This window comes from Eublepharis macularius, chromosome 9 (assembly GCF_028583425.1).
Source record: "Eublepharis macularius isolate TG4126 chromosome 9, MPM_Emac_v1.0, whole genome shotgun sequence".
Lineage (NCBI taxonomy): Eukaryota > Metazoa > Chordata > Lepidosauria > Squamata > Eublepharidae > Eublepharis > Eublepharis macularius.
In genome coordinates, this window is record NC_072798.1 from 44,105,909 (window position 1) to 44,123,227 (window position 17,319).

Consider the following 17,319-nt stretch of genomic DNA (forward strand, 5'->3'; position numbering starts at 1 on the left):
TTGTGGTTTAACATATCATAAACTTTTTATTGGCATAAACCATTTTGTGGTTTAACGGCCCTGCAGATAGTGCAGCACCGCAGCACTGTAGAAGAAGTAAAAATAACTTGTATTGGTTGGATGGATCTTCAATATTGTAAAGTTCTGGGCTGATACCTCCCCTTTAGGAGTGACAGAAGCAGTAGGGTTTACAAGCCTCAGGAACTAGGATTGTTAAAGGGGAATAGGGAAAGAGAGACTACAACAGGCTAAAGAGGGCCAGAGTTGAAGGATTCATCTAGCAGCTGTTGTAGGGACTCTGGATCCCATTCCTCAGTCTAAAAGAGAGAGCTTCTCTTTCATATATGTTGCCAACGTCCTGCCCTGTCCTATTCAGCCCCAGAATGTATTTCCTTGCTGCTCACAGTTAGTTTATGGTTATGATCCCATCTGCTTCATCTACATGGACAGGTCATGGTTCCACCAAGATAAAGGTGCTAGAGCCTGGGTGGTGCTGATTCAAAAGGGTTTTGCTTGAGTTAAGCAAATTCCTTCTCTCTACTTCTAGTCTCCCTGTATGGGTTGCTATTAACTGGGACAGTGGCTTTGCTAGCTTAAAAGGATGATAAGTTTGGTGTAGTGGTTAAAAGCGCGGGTTTGATTCCCCACTCTTTCACTTGAAGTCGCCTGGGTGACCTTGGGTCAGTCATAGCTCTTGAAGCTCTCTCAGCTCCACCCACCTCACAGGGTGATTGTTGTGGGGATAATAATAACATATTTTGTAACCCACTCTGAGTTGGTGTTAAGTTGTCCTGAAGGGCGGTATATTAATCAAATGTTGTTGTTGTTGTTAAACTATTCCACAGTTCAGTTTTGGCAGAAGAGTAGAATTGGGAAGAGAATAAAAAGTGTGTCTATGGAGGAGTAGTTATTGATACAGCACTGTTATTTCTGATATCCTAAGTTACTTAATGTTATCTTTTTGAAAGCTTATCTTGAATATAAAAATTGCTTTCACTTTTATTTCCAAGATTCTTTCAGTTCTGATCCTAACTTGGATTTTAGAAGTGGGTTGAGTAGAGTGAGCCAACATGATATCGATCAGGTAAGATCCCTTAAGTTAGAAATAGCATCTCAGTGATGTTAACTTCACAATGCAAAAGTTATCTGTTGTTATATATAACAAGGAAAATACAGTGCAACTCTTAAAACTGTACTGGCACATTCCATGATTAATATTTCACATCCATTAAACAGTTGGAAGAAAGGAGAATGACCAATACCTTTTTGCTTCTTCCTCTACCACCTTTCCTGGATATTGATATGGTTCAGTTTTGAGTTAGATCAGCAGTGTATAATAGACTTTAAATTGTATTTTTTAAATTAAAACACTCAGTTCAAATTTAATTTTAAAACTAAGTGTCTAAAATGTATGGCTTCATCTCTTCTCTTTCAACAGCCATAATTAATGAGATTGTAGCTTTGTTTAACCTTGTACATACCTAGCGCATTTCATCTCTCTGGGAAGGAACAGAAACATTGGATTGTATGTTCTCTGTCTGCTCATTAAGGGCAGACCTTTCCTGCAGCACAAGGAATCTTGTCCCTCAGAGGTTCTGCACTTAGCTGAATGGAGTAGGATACAACCCAATGTTCGACACTGATAAGCTGATAGCACATAATTTACTCTTACATGAGTATTGTACCGGCGGTGCCAGTATACATGTAATGTTTGGGCTGTAAATTGGTAGATGCTTCACAAATGCACCCCCACCCCTGGAACTTCGTTTAGATGTGGAAATATGAATGGCGATTGTCGAAATAGGTAAATTACTCCCCCCCCTTTTTTTCCTCTCTCTCCCTCAGCTTCAGATTGAGGCCACCAATAGTTTTGGGGAATCACTACAGAAGAAACTCCTTGACATTGAAGGCCTGTATTCCAAGGTTCGGTCACGCTACACTTTCATTCAGGCACTTGTTAGACGCATCCGAGGTCTGCTAAGGATATCAAGGACATAAAGAATTTTTGTTTGTGCCACTGAAGTTCATAAGCAAAGAACTGGGGTTTCACTGATATTTTGTAGAAGTGACATTTTTCTAAATTATGATCATGATTATTTTGTTATAATTTTTCATTCAGTTTTGTGTTTTCTTCTTATTCCCAAATATGGAGGGGGAAAAAATAAAAGTTTTTTTTATATTGTCTTTCATTGTGATCATAAAACAATTATTATGGGACCAGGGTAAATATGCCAGAACTTTTATCATTTCTATCCATCCAGATTTATTTCCACTGATAGTTGTACATTAATCAGACATAGGCTAGGCTGATTATTGCCGCTTTTACAAACACAACTACATCTCACGCGTAGGATTCTAAATGCTGACTTTGGCTAGTAAAAATCCTTAGCTTTTCGTTCAAAAGGCAAATAGTTGAGTTTTGTATAATTCAAGTCTAGATAGGAAACGGTGTGAGATTCTGTGAGAACTAGAAAACATACGCTAAATGCTCTTAACTTCCCTGACAATGGCTTTTAATTTCATGCATGTACACATTTCAAGGACTGCTCCATTCTGAAGATGGCTAATGTTTAAAGCATAAAACCTTAATAATATGTGTAAAACATGAAAAAAATTACAAACTTCGTATCACCCCATCCCTGTTCACTAAAAACTAACAAATGTTAAAGTCTTACATTGTGTCCAGAAGATATTCAGAGGGTCTTTGCCAAGTTTCCACTAAGCAGTTCTTGAGATCTTGACACAGATAACAAACTACAGAATGTTATTGGTCAGTCTGAAAAGCCATGATGGAACAGTGAGCTAGAGATAATCCTCTAGGCATTTTGGGAAGGAGAGGCCTCAGAAAGAAAAGTGGGTCTCCTCAAGTAAGGAAGCTGGGGAAGGAGCGAGGGGAGCCAAAGCTGGGATCAGGGTGAGGGGAGCCACTGCTCTGGCAAGTGCCTGGAGGCCCAGTTGCCACCACTGCTGTGACCAACCTAAAGGCAGTGGCCCACCCTCTTCTGGGAGGCAGGCAAACTCGGCATGATGTGGAGGATCTGGGCCAGACCTGGCAGTGACCAGGGGCCCCACTGTGCATGACTCCCTGGAGGCCCCCTCCCCATGATTCTTGCATGTCCCCCAGATAGACAGGGAAGAGAGCGAAAGAGGTGGGGGGGGGAGAAAGAAGAGGTGAGATGATTAAGGGGGAAGAGAGACAAAAGGTTAATAGGGAGAGAGGGGGGTAAGAGTGACAGAGAAATGCTGGGGTGGGGGGAGAGGGGAGAAAGAAAAGGCAGGGGCTCTCAAAGCAAGTTCCCTGCCCCCCTATCCCAGCCCCAGCACGCTCCCTCCTGTTGGCACTCCCCTCCTCCGGCCTTTCAAGTTTCTTACATCCAGCCTCCACTCATTCTACAGTCCCAAGTCCAACTAAAAATAGACCACAACACAAACCATGGCATTTTGTTGCAGGCTGCTCTAGCAGTGCATGAATAGCAAATTGCACAAGTGTAAGAAATACATGCGATGGCACTGTGGGCCATATTTTGCTATCTAGGTTTCACAGCTTATCTAGATACTTGGAAGAACAAAATGGAAGCTGGTTATCAATGGGAAAGAACAAGAATGCAATTGTAATTACAAGGCAGGTCAAGTGTCAGAGCCAAGATATGTTCATCTCTGTTCTCCTTGCACTCGTAACGCTCGTAAGCTACTATGCATGATCTTGGTAGTAGCATGGCCTACATGATTGTTCTTTCTGCTTGTAGCTAAAGTAGAATATTCTGCATTGCTGCTAGTACTAATTTATAACGCCTTCCTTCCCCATAAACACACAGGTCTGGTTCCTAACTGCAGCTTGGGAAGTTCTTGGAGATTTGGGGACAATGTTTGGAGAAGACAAAATTTGGGGAGAAAGCTCAGTGCTCAGGCGATGTCACTCTGAGACTTCCATTTCTCCTAGATTACCCTTTCTGAAGCTGCCATTTTCTCCAGAGATCTGGCTGCTGAAGTCTGGGGATCTGTTGTAAGACTGGTAGCCCTCCACACAGGAGCGGGCTGTTTAGGATGCCTGTTTATACTGAAAGACTCCTTTGTTTTTGCTAAGTTTAAACTGGCTACTTTCTGGAATCATTAGGGAAGGCACTGCATTTAACTATATGGAGTGGAAATCCCCTTGCCCCCACCAATATTTACTCTATTAAAGATGCAGAGGAGTTAGCCGTGTTAGTCTGTGGTAGCAAAATCAAAAAGAGTCCAGTAGCACCTTTAAGACTAACCAATTTTATTGTAGCATAAGCTTTCGAGAATCAAGTTCTCTTCGTCAGATGCATGATACAGAGACTCTGTATCATGCATCTGACGAAGAGAACTTGATTCTCGAAAGCTTATGCTACAATAAAATTGGTTAGTCTTAAAGGTGCTACTGGACTCTTTTTGATTTTATTACTCTATTAAAGGTCAGCTTAGTGAGGATCTATTTACTGCATCTGACGAAGTGTACTTTAATCTCTGAAAGCTTCTGCTAGAATAAATGGTATTAAGTCGGCAAGATGTCACAATAACCCTCTTCATTTTTGCTGCGAGACACTTAACAAAACCACGTTTCGAACTTCAAGTTCATTCTACTTCCCGCTAGACCCTAAAAGGAAACCGAACAAACGTGATCAACGTCCGCCGCGCCGCTCATGTAATAGGCAGCGCAAGCGCATTTTAGCCTCGCGCTGTTCGCGCATAGCCGACCCCGCCTCTTCGAGCGGCCGTTTAGTCCCGCCCATATTCCTTTAGCCAATGAGGAAGAAAATACAGAAACTAGTCTGTTCTTCTGCAGCTGCAGATTCGTTCCTTCACCCTTTTGAACCGCATTCGGAAGCGCTTCGGCTTTGCGTTAATTTTGCTGGTGTTTCGCTAACTCGATCTTTTTTTTTAGTGGTGGTGATAGTAATGATTTGTTTCTGTTTCTACCGCCTTTTCCCGAAACGTCTCCTCGGAAAGCTATGCCCCGTTTACTCTCCGACTCCGCGGCAGACGTGGAACCCGCTTCGTCGCGACTTCCGGGTGAACGGCGGTGGCGGAGCCTGAGGGAGAGGAGGTTTCTCGGCTGGGGGAGTGACGCGGGAACACGCCGCGATGGGTGAGGGAATGTCTGGGGTGGGGCGATGTCGTAGGCTCACGCCCCGGGCGGGGGGGGGAGAAGGGTCGCCTAGCAACGGTGGGTCCCGGGGGCGCGTCGCCCGGGCTCTGAGACAGGACAGGACCCGGGGGGGGGGCGCTCTTCTGTCATGGGCGCTGAAGAGCTGCGAGCCGACCCTTGAAGATGATCCGCAAGGCGCGCCTTTCCCCGGCTGTAGGAAGGACGGTTTCCACTCGCTCAGAAAGGGCCGGGACGTCTTGGCCCCGTTACCCGTTTTGGATGCTTTTTCCAGAGCTCCACTGGGGACCGAGGGACAAGAGTGCCAGTTTAAGGTTTCCTGTCTTAAGTGCTTGGGAGCAACGCTGCTGCTACATTTCTCAGGGATTTCCCCCTTCTCTTTGGGCTGCTGGTGTATCGGCTTCCCCTCTGGCCTAACTGAACGGAGCGTATAATATGTCGCTTGTTCTGATACATGTATCTGCCTTTTACTGAATCAGATCCTTGGTCCATCGAATTCAGTATTGGCTACTCAGACTGGCAGTGGCTCCAGGGTCTTGGGGGTGGAGGAGAATGCCCTCAAGTCATAGCTGACTTATGGCGACCCCCTGGTGGGCTTTACATGGCAAGAGACGAACAGAAGTGGCTTACTACTGGCTACCTCTACAACCCTCGTCTTCGTTTGAGGTCTCCCATCCAATTACTAACCAAGGCTGACCCTGCTTAGCTTCTGAGATCTGATGAGCTCAGGCTCACCTGGGTAAACAATTCAGTTCACCTGTATGAGAACCAATTCCTACATGCTCAGGTAGAATAACTTAAATCAGAGCTGTTTTAGTCAGTTTAATTGCCAAACATGTTTTTTAGAGAAGACAGTATGCTGATTCGTTGTGCTAACTCTTAAATCGTATCAGCTTGCAGTTAGTCTTTATTTAAGAGCATAATGTAATTATTCACTTTCGCAATCCAATATTAAGGGCCACTGTCTAGAACAGAATTAGGTAGAGAACGAGCCCCCAATTTTCCAGTGGTAGTAATTCCTAGTGTTCATCCATGGGAGGAAAACATAAATGCCCACACTGTTGTATTGTATAGAGTAGACAGCGTGGCTTAATTCACATGTGCAGTATATTTTAAAAGATTGGTTATTGATGGGTTTTATCTGTTGTTGTTTTTTCAGTGCCTTATATGTTTCCCTGTCTCTGAGAAGTCTCCTGATGTCTAGTTTGGAAGGTTAGGGTGCTGTTAGCAGGGGGAAAGGGACAAAAGAAATCACATCCAACATTAATACAGGTTGCAATTGCTGAACAGTAGACTTTAAAGTTCCTTTGTGGGGTGATATGCATGTTAGGAGTCCTCTTTGTGCATTTAACAGTTTATTCTGTGCATTTCTCTTCATTATATAATTCACTTCCTATTTTGGGTAGAGAGGCAGTGCTTGTGTTCTTCAGAAGGAGTTCTGTGGCATCTAGATGACTGTGGATGTGGATGCTAAGCTGGATCCTCCAGCTCCGTTGCACTAATGGCAGCATCTTGCACCAGCAGAAAGATCCGTATTTTGTAGAATGGAGTAGTAGGATCCCAGTCCTTTGTAAAAACCTGTGTTCAGGTTTTTAAATGGAACATACATACTGGAATAGCAGTAGAATAAATTTCTCTATGCTTTGTATAAATAGCTGTTTATATTGTGTGTAGTGTTCAGCACTTTCAGAATTCCATGTTCAGAGGCAGTATATGTTAGTCTAGTAAAATGTATGTTGCCTGTCTTACTATTGCTGCAAATGCAGACTGTTATGAAATAATCATCACTTCTTGATTTGATTGGTTGTATTTTATGTTATACAAAAGTGATGCAGCATAATCTCTCATTGCAGAATCTTTTATACTATTCTTTGTGAAGAAAAGCCTGCATACTTTTACACCAGAGGAGTTAGTTCAATTAAAAAGATCACTTAGCTTGAATTTCATAGCTTGTGAGGCCTACGTGATGTTAACTGCCCCTTCAAGCCTTGTTTTCATTGCCGTATGTTTTCATATTGTAGTTAATGTTTTCATACTGTAATTTCAGCAAAATAATTAAAAATGGGAAATTTTAGATAACAGTTTTTGAACAAGGTTCAGAAATTAGTGGTGTTTAAATTGAGCATATGTGACTTGATAGTATTGTGCCTTGAAGCTCTAGCAGTCTTCAGCAGCCCAGAAAATGTAGAAACAGAACAGTGTTTATTGGAATAGTAGAGAAATAAGGAAATATTTAGGCAGTGTTTTAGTTAGGCTTATATCATTTTGTCACAAGCTACATAATCAGAAAAGTTAGTCAAGTGTGCTTTTTTAAAAAAGTCTTAAGCCATAACAGAGAAGGGAAAAGATAAAATATTCTGCAAACTGAAATATTGGAGTTCCCTTTACTAATGTTAAAAAAATGATTCAGAATCCTGAACTGTGGTTTTTACAGTCTATTGTCTTGATTTGTGTGTACACCTTTGTCTGCTTCTTGTATCTCTTTGTTGGAAACATCCTTTCTATACAGGCATCTTTTTAGCCAAGTGGTGATGCTTCTAAACAAACTAATTTTTTGATGTAGTTCTTTCATACCTCACCTTTCTCTTTAGTGGGGACCCAAGGCAGTTTACATCATTCTCCTCACCTATATCTTATCCTCACAACAACCTTGTGAGGTAGGTTTGGCTGAGAGTATGTGACTGACCCATGGTCACCTAGCAAGCTTTCATGGTAGTGTAGAGATTCAAACCTGGGTTTCCCTGTCTGATATTCTAACCACTATACTACATTGGCTCTCAGTTTGTGAATACAGATGTTACAGCACACCAGAATTAGTATGAACTGTGGTTAACAAACTGGCTACAAATCTTAGCTTGAAATGCCTATTTTGTGCCAACTAACAAACCTTGTTTTCTTTGTACCATCTGTATCTGGATGACATAACTAATCAAGGCTTATATTGATGTCTGATTACAGCCATGTTGCATTCCAGTATGTCCTCTTCTGTATCATTTAAGTACTTGATTAGATTATTTTTCAACTTAAACATGTGCAATATTACATTACCCAGTAACTCGATTTGTCGTATTACTGTGTTAGTTTCCTTTATGCCAGTCCTCTGAAATATTCTAGTAGAGTCTGAACTGATGACTCATAACTCTTTTTAGCAATAGCTTTACTATTTTATTCTGCCAAATGACTGCAAATAAGAACAGCAACTTAAAAAAGCAATTTACAACAGCAGCTCTCATCGCCAGGGGAGAAAAGCCACGTTAAAAATTGAACATATATACAAGCAACAGTGTGTAATTTCCTGGAAGTGAATTGTTTTAGCAATGAACTATAATGTAAACGGCTCAAAATGAACATACAGAAGTTACCTGTAGTTATCTAAGTTTGGAGTGCATTCTTATTCAAAGAGCTGGTATGATGCAGTAGTTAGAATGTTGGACTGTGACCTGGGACAACTATATTCAATTTCCACACTGGCATAAATGCTCGCTGGGAAACCCTGGGCCTATTACAATTCCTAGTCCAACCTACCTTACAGGATCATTATGCGGATAAAATGCAGGCTGCTTCAAGTCTTAGAGAGAAAAGTGCAGTATAAATTTTAAAAGAAAGAAAATACAGATAGTGTAGTATGATGAAGAGGGTGTAGAGAGGTGATGAAGAGAGCGTAGAAAGGTTAAAGCACATACTTTCTAAAAGTATCCAGCATTGACGTAATTTGGAACCTGCAGCAAGATACTGAATAGCCCATTGACCTAATTAATGGTGCTGCTGCTTATTGGTGGTTTGTTGTTTAGAAATTGTTTTTTGTGTGGTTTATATTCGTGTGTGTTTATTACTTTTGATATTATATTTTATGCTGGTGGCTGGTGTGTTTGTCTTTTGGTTCTATATTTTGTTCTAGTACTTTATTTTATTGTTATTTTTAGCTACTTTGGCAGCTGATTGTGTTCAGTGGAAAGGCAATATATCAGTGTTCCTTCATAAAGTCCTTGTTATTGTTTTTTGCTTATTCTATGTTCACATAAGCAGATACAATCTTGAAAGCACATTGTGCTTCTCAGTAGAGATCTGGAAGCAAACTGCAGCTAAATAGTCTAGGGTGATGATGATGATGCCATGCAGTTTTTAAAATGGTTCTTCTTCTTTCCAGGTGGCTTTTTTTCCAGTATCTTTTCCAGTTTATTTGGTACTCGGGAAATGAGAATTTTAATCTTGGGACTTGATGGAGCAGGAAAGACAACAATTCTCTACAGGTTACAAGTTGGAGAAGTTGTGACTACCATTCCTAGTAAGTGTTCCTCTGAATAGTTATTTGAAATATGGCATGTAATACAATGTTCTTATCATTTATTACTCATTTATTGTTAACTGACATGTGTGTGTGGCACAAACATAGATGACCACTAATGTACACATACAATACCGAGTTGAAATATTGGGTGATGTCAAAAGTGAAGCAGAACTTACATGTCTGTAATATCAGGTGGACACACATCTTGGGGGGTACCCTGTGCAGTGTATGTTTAACAGGCCCTTCCAGATATGCAGTGCTGTTTCACTCTTTAACATTGCAAAAACAGATGCGAGCACGATTATTTTTCAACTGGCCAGATGTCTTCAACACAAGTTCTTTCAATACAAACAAATTCAGCCTTTCATAAGCTGGTCACAAATTCTGTTTCAAGAGGTTATGTTTGCATTAAATTCACATTTAATTTTTAACTTGGTTAATTTTGAAGAGATATCTTTGCCATTCACCGGATAACACAACAGTTCAGATACTTGCATTATTATTATAGCTAAACTCAACAAAAGAAAGAAAATCTGATTTTGAAAGCTATTATTATCTCCCCTGCCTTAAAGTATTGGTTCATCTTAACAGAGCATTTTTTCCCATTTTTTTCAAAGCACTTAAGGGGAAAAATTCAAAATACAAAATGTATTATTGAGCAGTTATTAGTGTAGTAAAGTAGATTGTACCAGTTGCACAAGTAGCAAAACCAGGCCATCCACAAAATGTAGAAATGGAGGAGGGGAGACTCAGATATGCCACTTGGAGCTCCCTGGAGAAAAAGCAGGATAAAAACCTGGTAGGTAAGAGCCTCTACATTGTGGTGTGGGGATTCCCCAATTATGCAGAAAGAGATGATCTTGCTTTATTTTTCTTCTTCCAGCAATTGGTTTCAATGTTGAGACAGTAACCTACAAGAATCTGAAGTTTCAAGTCTGGGACTTGGGAGGACAGACAAGTATCAGGTATAACTGTATTTAGTGAAGTCAACAGGAACAAACAAATAGGGCCTTCCTGCTTTACTCATTGCTTGGAGTCCTTTTAGAATTCGGTAATGGTTTCAAAAGTATATTCTGGCTTCATTACTTATAAACCAATGCAGGATTAGTTGAGTGGAACATACTGTGATATTTTCTACTAATTTTGCCAATAGAACTAAGATGGTATAAAATAACCAAGGGGAGAAGTGTGGTAAGAAAGACATAAAGTGCAGCTTATAAATTGCTCCCCATGCAAGTCACCTTTTCTGTTTTTTTCAAGTAAAATTAATCCTACTTACTGAGTTATCTGAGGAAATAAAGCCATAAGAACGTATCTGGCTGCATCAAAATGTTTAAAAACTGTAGTTTAAGCCCTTATTTAGTGTGATGTGTGAATGCAGGCTGCACAGCGAAGTGTGGCTTGTCAGTGGTTCCTAAACTGTGGTTTGTATGTGGCTTGTTAACTGTGACTTGTACTTTCTGTGGCTTGTTGTGACATCTGAATGCAGAATCCAAATTTGTTGTGTAACACTGTGCCTGTTAGCTTTCTGCTCACGCAGAACAACTGAAAACATAATTCCATCTGGGGATGACGTTTTCTCAGGATGCTCCCATCCTCTGGCTTCTTTCCACTCCTATCACCAATCAGGAATGTGCTTAAGAGACTTCAGTGGCTCCTGAGAGGAAATTTTAAAGAGTAGCAGAACTGCAATGGGGGAGGCTGTGAAACATTTTGTTTTGCTTGGATACAGGAAAGGAAACAGGCAACAAGTTATCTTCGTTTTATGATCTGGGTGCATATATGTGTCTGATAGAGTAACAAAGGCTCATGCAATACACTGTGAGACAAACAAATCATTTGTTTAATCTGAATGTAGCCATTATATGCACAAGTTAAGACCTGTTCAAGTTGCCTTGGCTAGTAACATACCTTGATAGTGAAAAACAGTTGTTGAATGTGAGAAGTGCTACAGAAGAATATCTAGATTTGTTACATTTACATCTAGGGGTTTGCTTTGATTTTTCCCCCATAGAAGATAATGGAGTGATTGGGGGCACCTTGTTCAGGGATCATAGAATTGGCCCCCTGGCCCAATTTTCCTGAAACTTGAGGGGTCTTTCGAGGACAGTCAGGAGTAGTTTTCCTGAAAAACAGGTGACATTTACATGAAAAATGCCTCATCCAGTCCCCAGATAGTTCCCAGATATTTTCTCCCATAGGGAATAATGGAGACTAGGTGAGGGTACCTTCTTTGGGGGCCATAAAATTGGCCCTGGGGTCCAATGTTCATGAAACTGAGGAGTCTTTGGAGAACAGTCAGCAGTAGGTTCCCACCGAATTTGGTGAAGTTTGGTTGAAAAATGACTCCTCCACCCCAATGAATATCTCCCAGAGTGATTTTCCCACAGAAAACAATGGCCAAATTTTACCTGTTATTGTTGAAAATTTGATAAAAATTCAGAGTATCTGATTTTTGTTTTGGAATATCCTGATTTGACCGAATCAACCAAAATTTGGTATTTTAATCCAAATTCTGAACCGAACTGCATACCCCTATTTATATCATGCTATTTGTCTGAGGATCAGATTGGTATTTTAGCCTCTCAGCAACTCTGAGAGGTAGTGCCTTGCTCCAGGCCACCCAGTGAACTTTGTAGTGAGCTTGTATACCAAGGATATGAGTTTCCCACTTCTCAATCTAACATTCTAGTCTCTGTACCACACTGGGTATTTGTGGAAATATATTTAACACAATTCAGAAGCACACACATACTCCACAGCTGTGCCCAGTAGAGTTATCGCCAGACTCTTTCCTACAATCCTCAAACTGCTTTTTAAAACTCTTGACTTTAATAAGCCATTTGGTTTGACATAAGGAAAAGGGGAAAATAGAGGGGAGGGCTTTAGCAGATTCCTTTTCCAGTAGTTCTAGAGCCAATGTGCGATCATATAATTGTCTTTCTGTACTTCAGGAATACAGTCTCTGTTTAATTCATTCATCCTTAATCATTTATCATTGTCACGGGCTTACCTTCATTTCAGTCTGAAAAATATGGCCTTTCAAGCTCCAGCATTATGAAGATAGGATAGGTTTATTTGATTTTAAAACACCATTTTAAACAATGAAATGCTTCTTTTCCAGGCCATACTGGCGATGCTACTATTCCAATACAGATGCGGTCATCTACGTAGTAGACAGTTGTGACAGAGACAGAATTAGCGTGTCGAAGTCTGAGCTTGTTGCCATGTTGGAGGTAGGAAACAAAAATGGTTATTGTGGCAGTCAGCCCCCAAATTCTGCCTATCTCCAGGATTTGGAACCAGTGAAGCCCTAGAGACTGGCCAGCCAGTTAGAGCCCCTGGAATTTCCTTGAATGGGAGTAAGGGAGTAAGCTTAAAAAGGAGAGAAGTGATAAACTTCCCTTTGGACAGGGTTATAGCAGCTCTGGATAAGAGCATTAAGCTGAGTTACACTTTGGGAGGGGGCATTTTAGTTAGGATTTTGGAGTCAGGGCACGGTGTAAGAATCTGGTTTTAAGAAATTAAACAAAGCACCCTGTAAAGGGCCTGTTGAAAATCTAACTTTTCTGGTAGTGAGGCCAGGGCTTTCTGAAAGTTTGAAAATGTGACCTAGTACTTAAGTAGAAGTCTGTCAGCTGTGGTAGAGGCTACAAATGAACTTTAAATGCTGATGATCCCTGTCTAGAAGAAAAGTTTCTCCCTTCAGCTCTGAGTTGTTAACTTAGGATCAGGTTCAACCAGTTAACTCCCAGTAGGAAGAAAGCATAACCTCTGGGAAGTAGAGTGCAAGTCAGTTGTATACTTATTTTTACTATTCATTCCACACAAAACCTAAAATTGTTTCTATAACTTATTTTCTGTAAATAAATATTTGGTTCTTGTTCTGTTTCAACTTGTGCCGTTTGTCCCATCAAAATAGCTGTTGGGAAAGGGGTTTCTAATCACCTCACTATTAAGCGCTTCATTATTAGGGTCACAAATAAAAGCCCCTTAGGGATCACAAAGCTACATGCCACCATCTAGTTAATAAAAGCTTGTCTCACCCATTTTCATTAATATTGTGGTGGCTGGGGTTAAACAGAATGAAAGGAGAGGCTGGAGTATGTGGGAAATAGAACAGCATTCACTCTAGGAAGCCTTTACCTCCGAGGTTTTCTCCCTCCTCCAGCCCTCCCCCTTCTCTTTCCCGATCATATAAGGGCTGTGCCACAAGTAAAGTCAGAGGCAGCCCAAGCCATGCAGTCATAATATATAACAAAATGGTGACAACCAGGTGCTAACCATCACATCGTCTACAAAATGTTAATACGAGATATTGCCTTGAAATTAACAATACAAGATTGAATTAAATGGTTCAAACTTACTAAGAGAGTAAGGTACACATTTTGCTAGGTATATGGCTGTCTTTTATAAGTCGTGTAAAAAGTTTGGGAATGAAGTCTACTGTATCACTGACCTTCATATTTCAAGCTGCTGAAAATCCACTAAATATGTATCTATCCTGTGGCATGTTACTTACTTATTTATTTAAATATGTATTTAATACCCCACCCTTCTCCCAAATCGAGGACCCAAGATGGCGTACATAATTCTCTTCTTATTTTATCTCCCAAACAACCCTGTGAGGCAGTTAAGCTGAGAGTGTTTGACTGACCTAAGGCCACCAGGTCAGCTTCCATGGCAGAGTGGGGATTCCATTGCCCCATGGTATCCTTCTAGGAGACATGTATGGACAGCATGGTGTTCCAAGTTGAATAGTACATCTCCTATAGATTTAGTCATGTTTATCTAAAATGAATTCTCTGGCCCTTCAATAACTAAATAATAATGCTTACATTTATTATACTGACTACACAATGAGGTGGATCCAGATTAAAATTTCCAGTGTCAGAATGAAACTTGCTGCCCCTCCTTTTAGGGGAATGAGTAATGACATGAGGGGGATCTGCAGTAGGAAGGGGGAAATCAGAAGAAATTGTAAATTCAGTGTGGATACTACTTTCCTCTGCTGTGCCTGACCCTCGTGAGCTTGGGAGGTGAAAGGCAGGGTAAGGTGCATAGACTAATCTGCTGCCCCTTACAGGAAGAAGAACTGAAGAAAGCCATTTTAGTGGTGTTTGCAAACAAGCAAGATATGGAACAGGCTATGACTCCTACAGAAATGGCAAATGCACTTGGACTTCCTGCTCTGAAAGACCGAAAGTGGCAGATATTCAAAACATCCGCAACCAAAGGCACTGGGCTTGATGAAGCAATGGAGTGGTAGGCACCTCTGCTTATTTTCTCACTTTTCTCACTAAGGTAGGGATGGGGGAGGGAGTGTTGAATCTGCCCCAGTATACTTCAGACTTTGATTTATACATAGCAGATCTTTGCTTAATTTGCTGTGGGGATTAGGGCAGGAAGCTTCTGTGAAGATAGGCCCTTAGCAACACACATCCAGTACCTTCTTTATGCCACCAGTAAGAACTTGTTTCCTGGTAACGTGTGGCAGTGGCATGACAATGATCAAGGTCTGAGTTGCTGCTCTGTGTCTGGGCATGTTTCCCCTGTGGTGCAAAATGTGAGTAACCATGGGGTGGGGGGTGGGGTCTCTTTTGTGTGAGAACACTGCCTGGCTAATTATAGAACAGCTGTGTCCTAAGTAAACAAAAAAAAATGTCATTTAATACCATGTAGTCATGCTAAAGATGGTTTTTGAACTGCAAAACCAAATCTGTCTTTGTAGGTTAGTGGAGGCCTTGAAGAGCAGACAGTGAAACAAGACTGAAGTTTCCTTCATCAGTGCTGTGAATTGATGCAATGCAGTGTAAATAGGACTGACAATATTCTTTGAAAGAAATGGGTTTTTCTTGCATTGGAAATCACACCAATTGAATGTTTTTCTGTATACTACATTAAAAATACTCCATTTCTTTTATCTTGTGTAACTTATGTATGTAACATCAATTTTTATGGCAGATATAACTGAAGATAGATGAGATTAAATTGGAATAAAGCTTTGTTACTTGGAATTCTGAGTGTTTGAAACTATTTAACACTAATAAATATATTTAATTATCATTGTCTAGGTTTTCTATTTCATATACATTACATGCAAGTATGAATAGTTTTGGTCAATCAGTAGCCTGGTTGTTAAGAGTGGCCTCTAGTGAGTTGGAACACATGTAGGGCGAATCCCTTAACTGCTTCTGTGTAGCTTGTGCCTTCAGAAATGTTGCTCAGGTATGGAAAGCACCAGTGTGTTGCAGTAAGTGCAGCCTCATCTCCCCGTTACTATAGGGCAAGGTGGAACTTGGTTCAACAACATTTTACTACCAATTCATCCTGGGTGTAAGGAAAGAGTAGGAATGCCAGCAAGGAAGTTGGATGTAAATGACTTCCTGGAACTGTTAGAAAATTGAAGCAGGGAGTTGAAAAGGGCCAGGGCTGAGATGTGAAACAAATCAACTAATCAGGAGAGGCTAAAAACATGCTTGAGCCTATAACTTCCTCCCAAGCTCTGTGACTGAACATAGACCGACAAGGGTAAAGATGATGACAGCAACCCAAACTAGACTTTACGGCAAGAAAACTAGTTTTCTTCCACCAGCAGGAGTCCTCTACAGCTTGAAATGCACACCTTTGAGAAACGTTAACGTTCTAAAAAAGCACTTGAGATGTTAAAAAAAAAACCTCAGTAGTACTAGAGACTATAACCCACAAGAAGGTAAGAACAGAAAAAAGCGAACAGTAGAGTTGGAGGGCAGCTTTGACTGCTTTCCTCTCTATAAGTATAAAATCGACAAAGTAAACTCCAGTGTATCAAATAGCAGTTATCCTGTCCCATTCTAGCCAACAGCTGGTTCGGACAGTGTGCTTATACAACTTACTGTAGAATTTTTCACACAGAGAAGCCTCCCCAGAAGCAAAGATATTGAACTGATCAACAGTGAATAAAAGTGGTTGGAGTGTCCCATTTACCTGCTTATGACTACGGAGGCTGCAGTAGTATGTGCTAGTTATGTAAATAAGGCTCCTAAAATCTCTTAAACCACCTGCTCTGTGTAGATATGAAGACCCTATTCTAACTGTCATCTGAAAGTTTCTTTCCTAGATTGTGGAAATACTGGGGGGTAGGAGTATTTTGGAGCTTTGTTCACTTCTCCTCTGATGTAAAGGGGTGGGTCTGGGTGGAGTCTTCTAATCCCTTGTGCTCTTTCTAGACTTATGAGAGGTACCTACAAAGCCCTGTAACCAGGGCTCATTTTGAGGAGGAATGCGCCGGAACACAGTTCCGGCAGTTCCCCAAAGACATCACATCAGGTGGCCCCGCCCACCTGACTTGGCCATTTTGGGCCCAAACGGCCCGGATCAGGTCTCTGATGGGTGGTGGATCACTCTCCCGCTCAGCAGCAGCCCGATCCTGACCATTTTAGGCCCCTTTCCAGCCATTTTCAGCCTCCTTTTGCCATTTTGGGCCCAATTTCGGCCCTGAATGGTCAGGATTGGGTCCAAAACAGCCAGGATAGGTGATATCAGGGGGAGTGGCATCTGCAAATCAGTTATGCTAATGACACACTTCTGGTGATGTCAAGAGGCATGGCATATGCTAATTAGTCATGCTAATGAGTTCCTCCAGCTCTTTTTCTACAAAATGACCCCTGCCTGTAACACTGTAATGTCAAATCTCTCTGATTGGTAATGGTAGGAGGAGAACTTTCCCAGGTTGAAGCTCCATGGGTGCATCTGTGGAGGCATGTCTAGAGGGAATGCCTATTCATCTATGGAACAGAAGCAATAGGGCCTGACACAAGGTTTGTGGCAATCCCCAGTGCGGCTAGCTGCACAACTCATTAAGTCTCTTGACAACCCGTACCTGTTTAGGTTATTTTTTCTGGGGTTTGGCTTTTTAGAGTCT

General features: G+C 41.1%; 2 protein-coding genes across 2 annotated transcripts in view; both read left to right on the forward strand.

Annotated features, from left to right (window-relative positions):
* The window catches only part of NUP205 (nucleoporin 205), a 56,635-nt gene extending 54,451 nt beyond the window's left edge, over window positions 1–2,184 (forward strand). Inside the window, exons 42-43 of the mRNA XM_054988396.1 lie at window positions 1,011–1,084; window positions 1,846–2,184. Of these exons, the coding sequence (XP_054844371.1) occupies window positions 1,011–1,084; window positions 1,846–1,998 (227 nt within the window). The 3' untranslated portion in view covers window positions 1,999–2,184. The remainder of the gene's footprint in view (window positions 1–1,010; window positions 1,085–1,845) is intronic.
* A 2,890-nt stretch (window positions 2,185–5,074) lies between these two features.
* On the forward strand, window positions 5,075–15,482 carry ARL1 (ADP ribosylation factor like GTPase 1). Its single transcript, XM_054989167.1, has 6 exons — window positions 5,075–5,110; window positions 9,276–9,413; window positions 10,300–10,381; window positions 12,541–12,652; window positions 14,503–14,681; window positions 15,148–15,482. Exons 1-6 carry the CDS (start codon window positions 5,107–5,109, stop codon window positions 15,176–15,178), a joined length of 546 nt encoding a protein of 181 aa, XP_054845142.1. The 5' UTR covers window positions 5,075–5,106; the 3' UTR covers window positions 15,179–15,482.
* The last annotated feature ends 1,837 nt before the right edge of the window (window positions 15,483–17,319 follow it).

Excerpts from the sequence above, each read along its gene's own strand:
- ARL1 (XM_054989167.1), top strand. Across the intron at positions 12,653-14,502 it reads AGCTTGTTGCCATGTTGGAG|GAAGAAGAACTGAAGAAAGC; the intron begins GTAGGAAACAAA and ends TGCCCCTTACAG. Across the intron at positions 14,682-15,147 it reads CTTGATGAAGCAATGGAGTG|GTTAGTGGAGGCCTTGAAGA; the intron begins GTAGGCACCTCT and ends CTGTCTTTGTAG.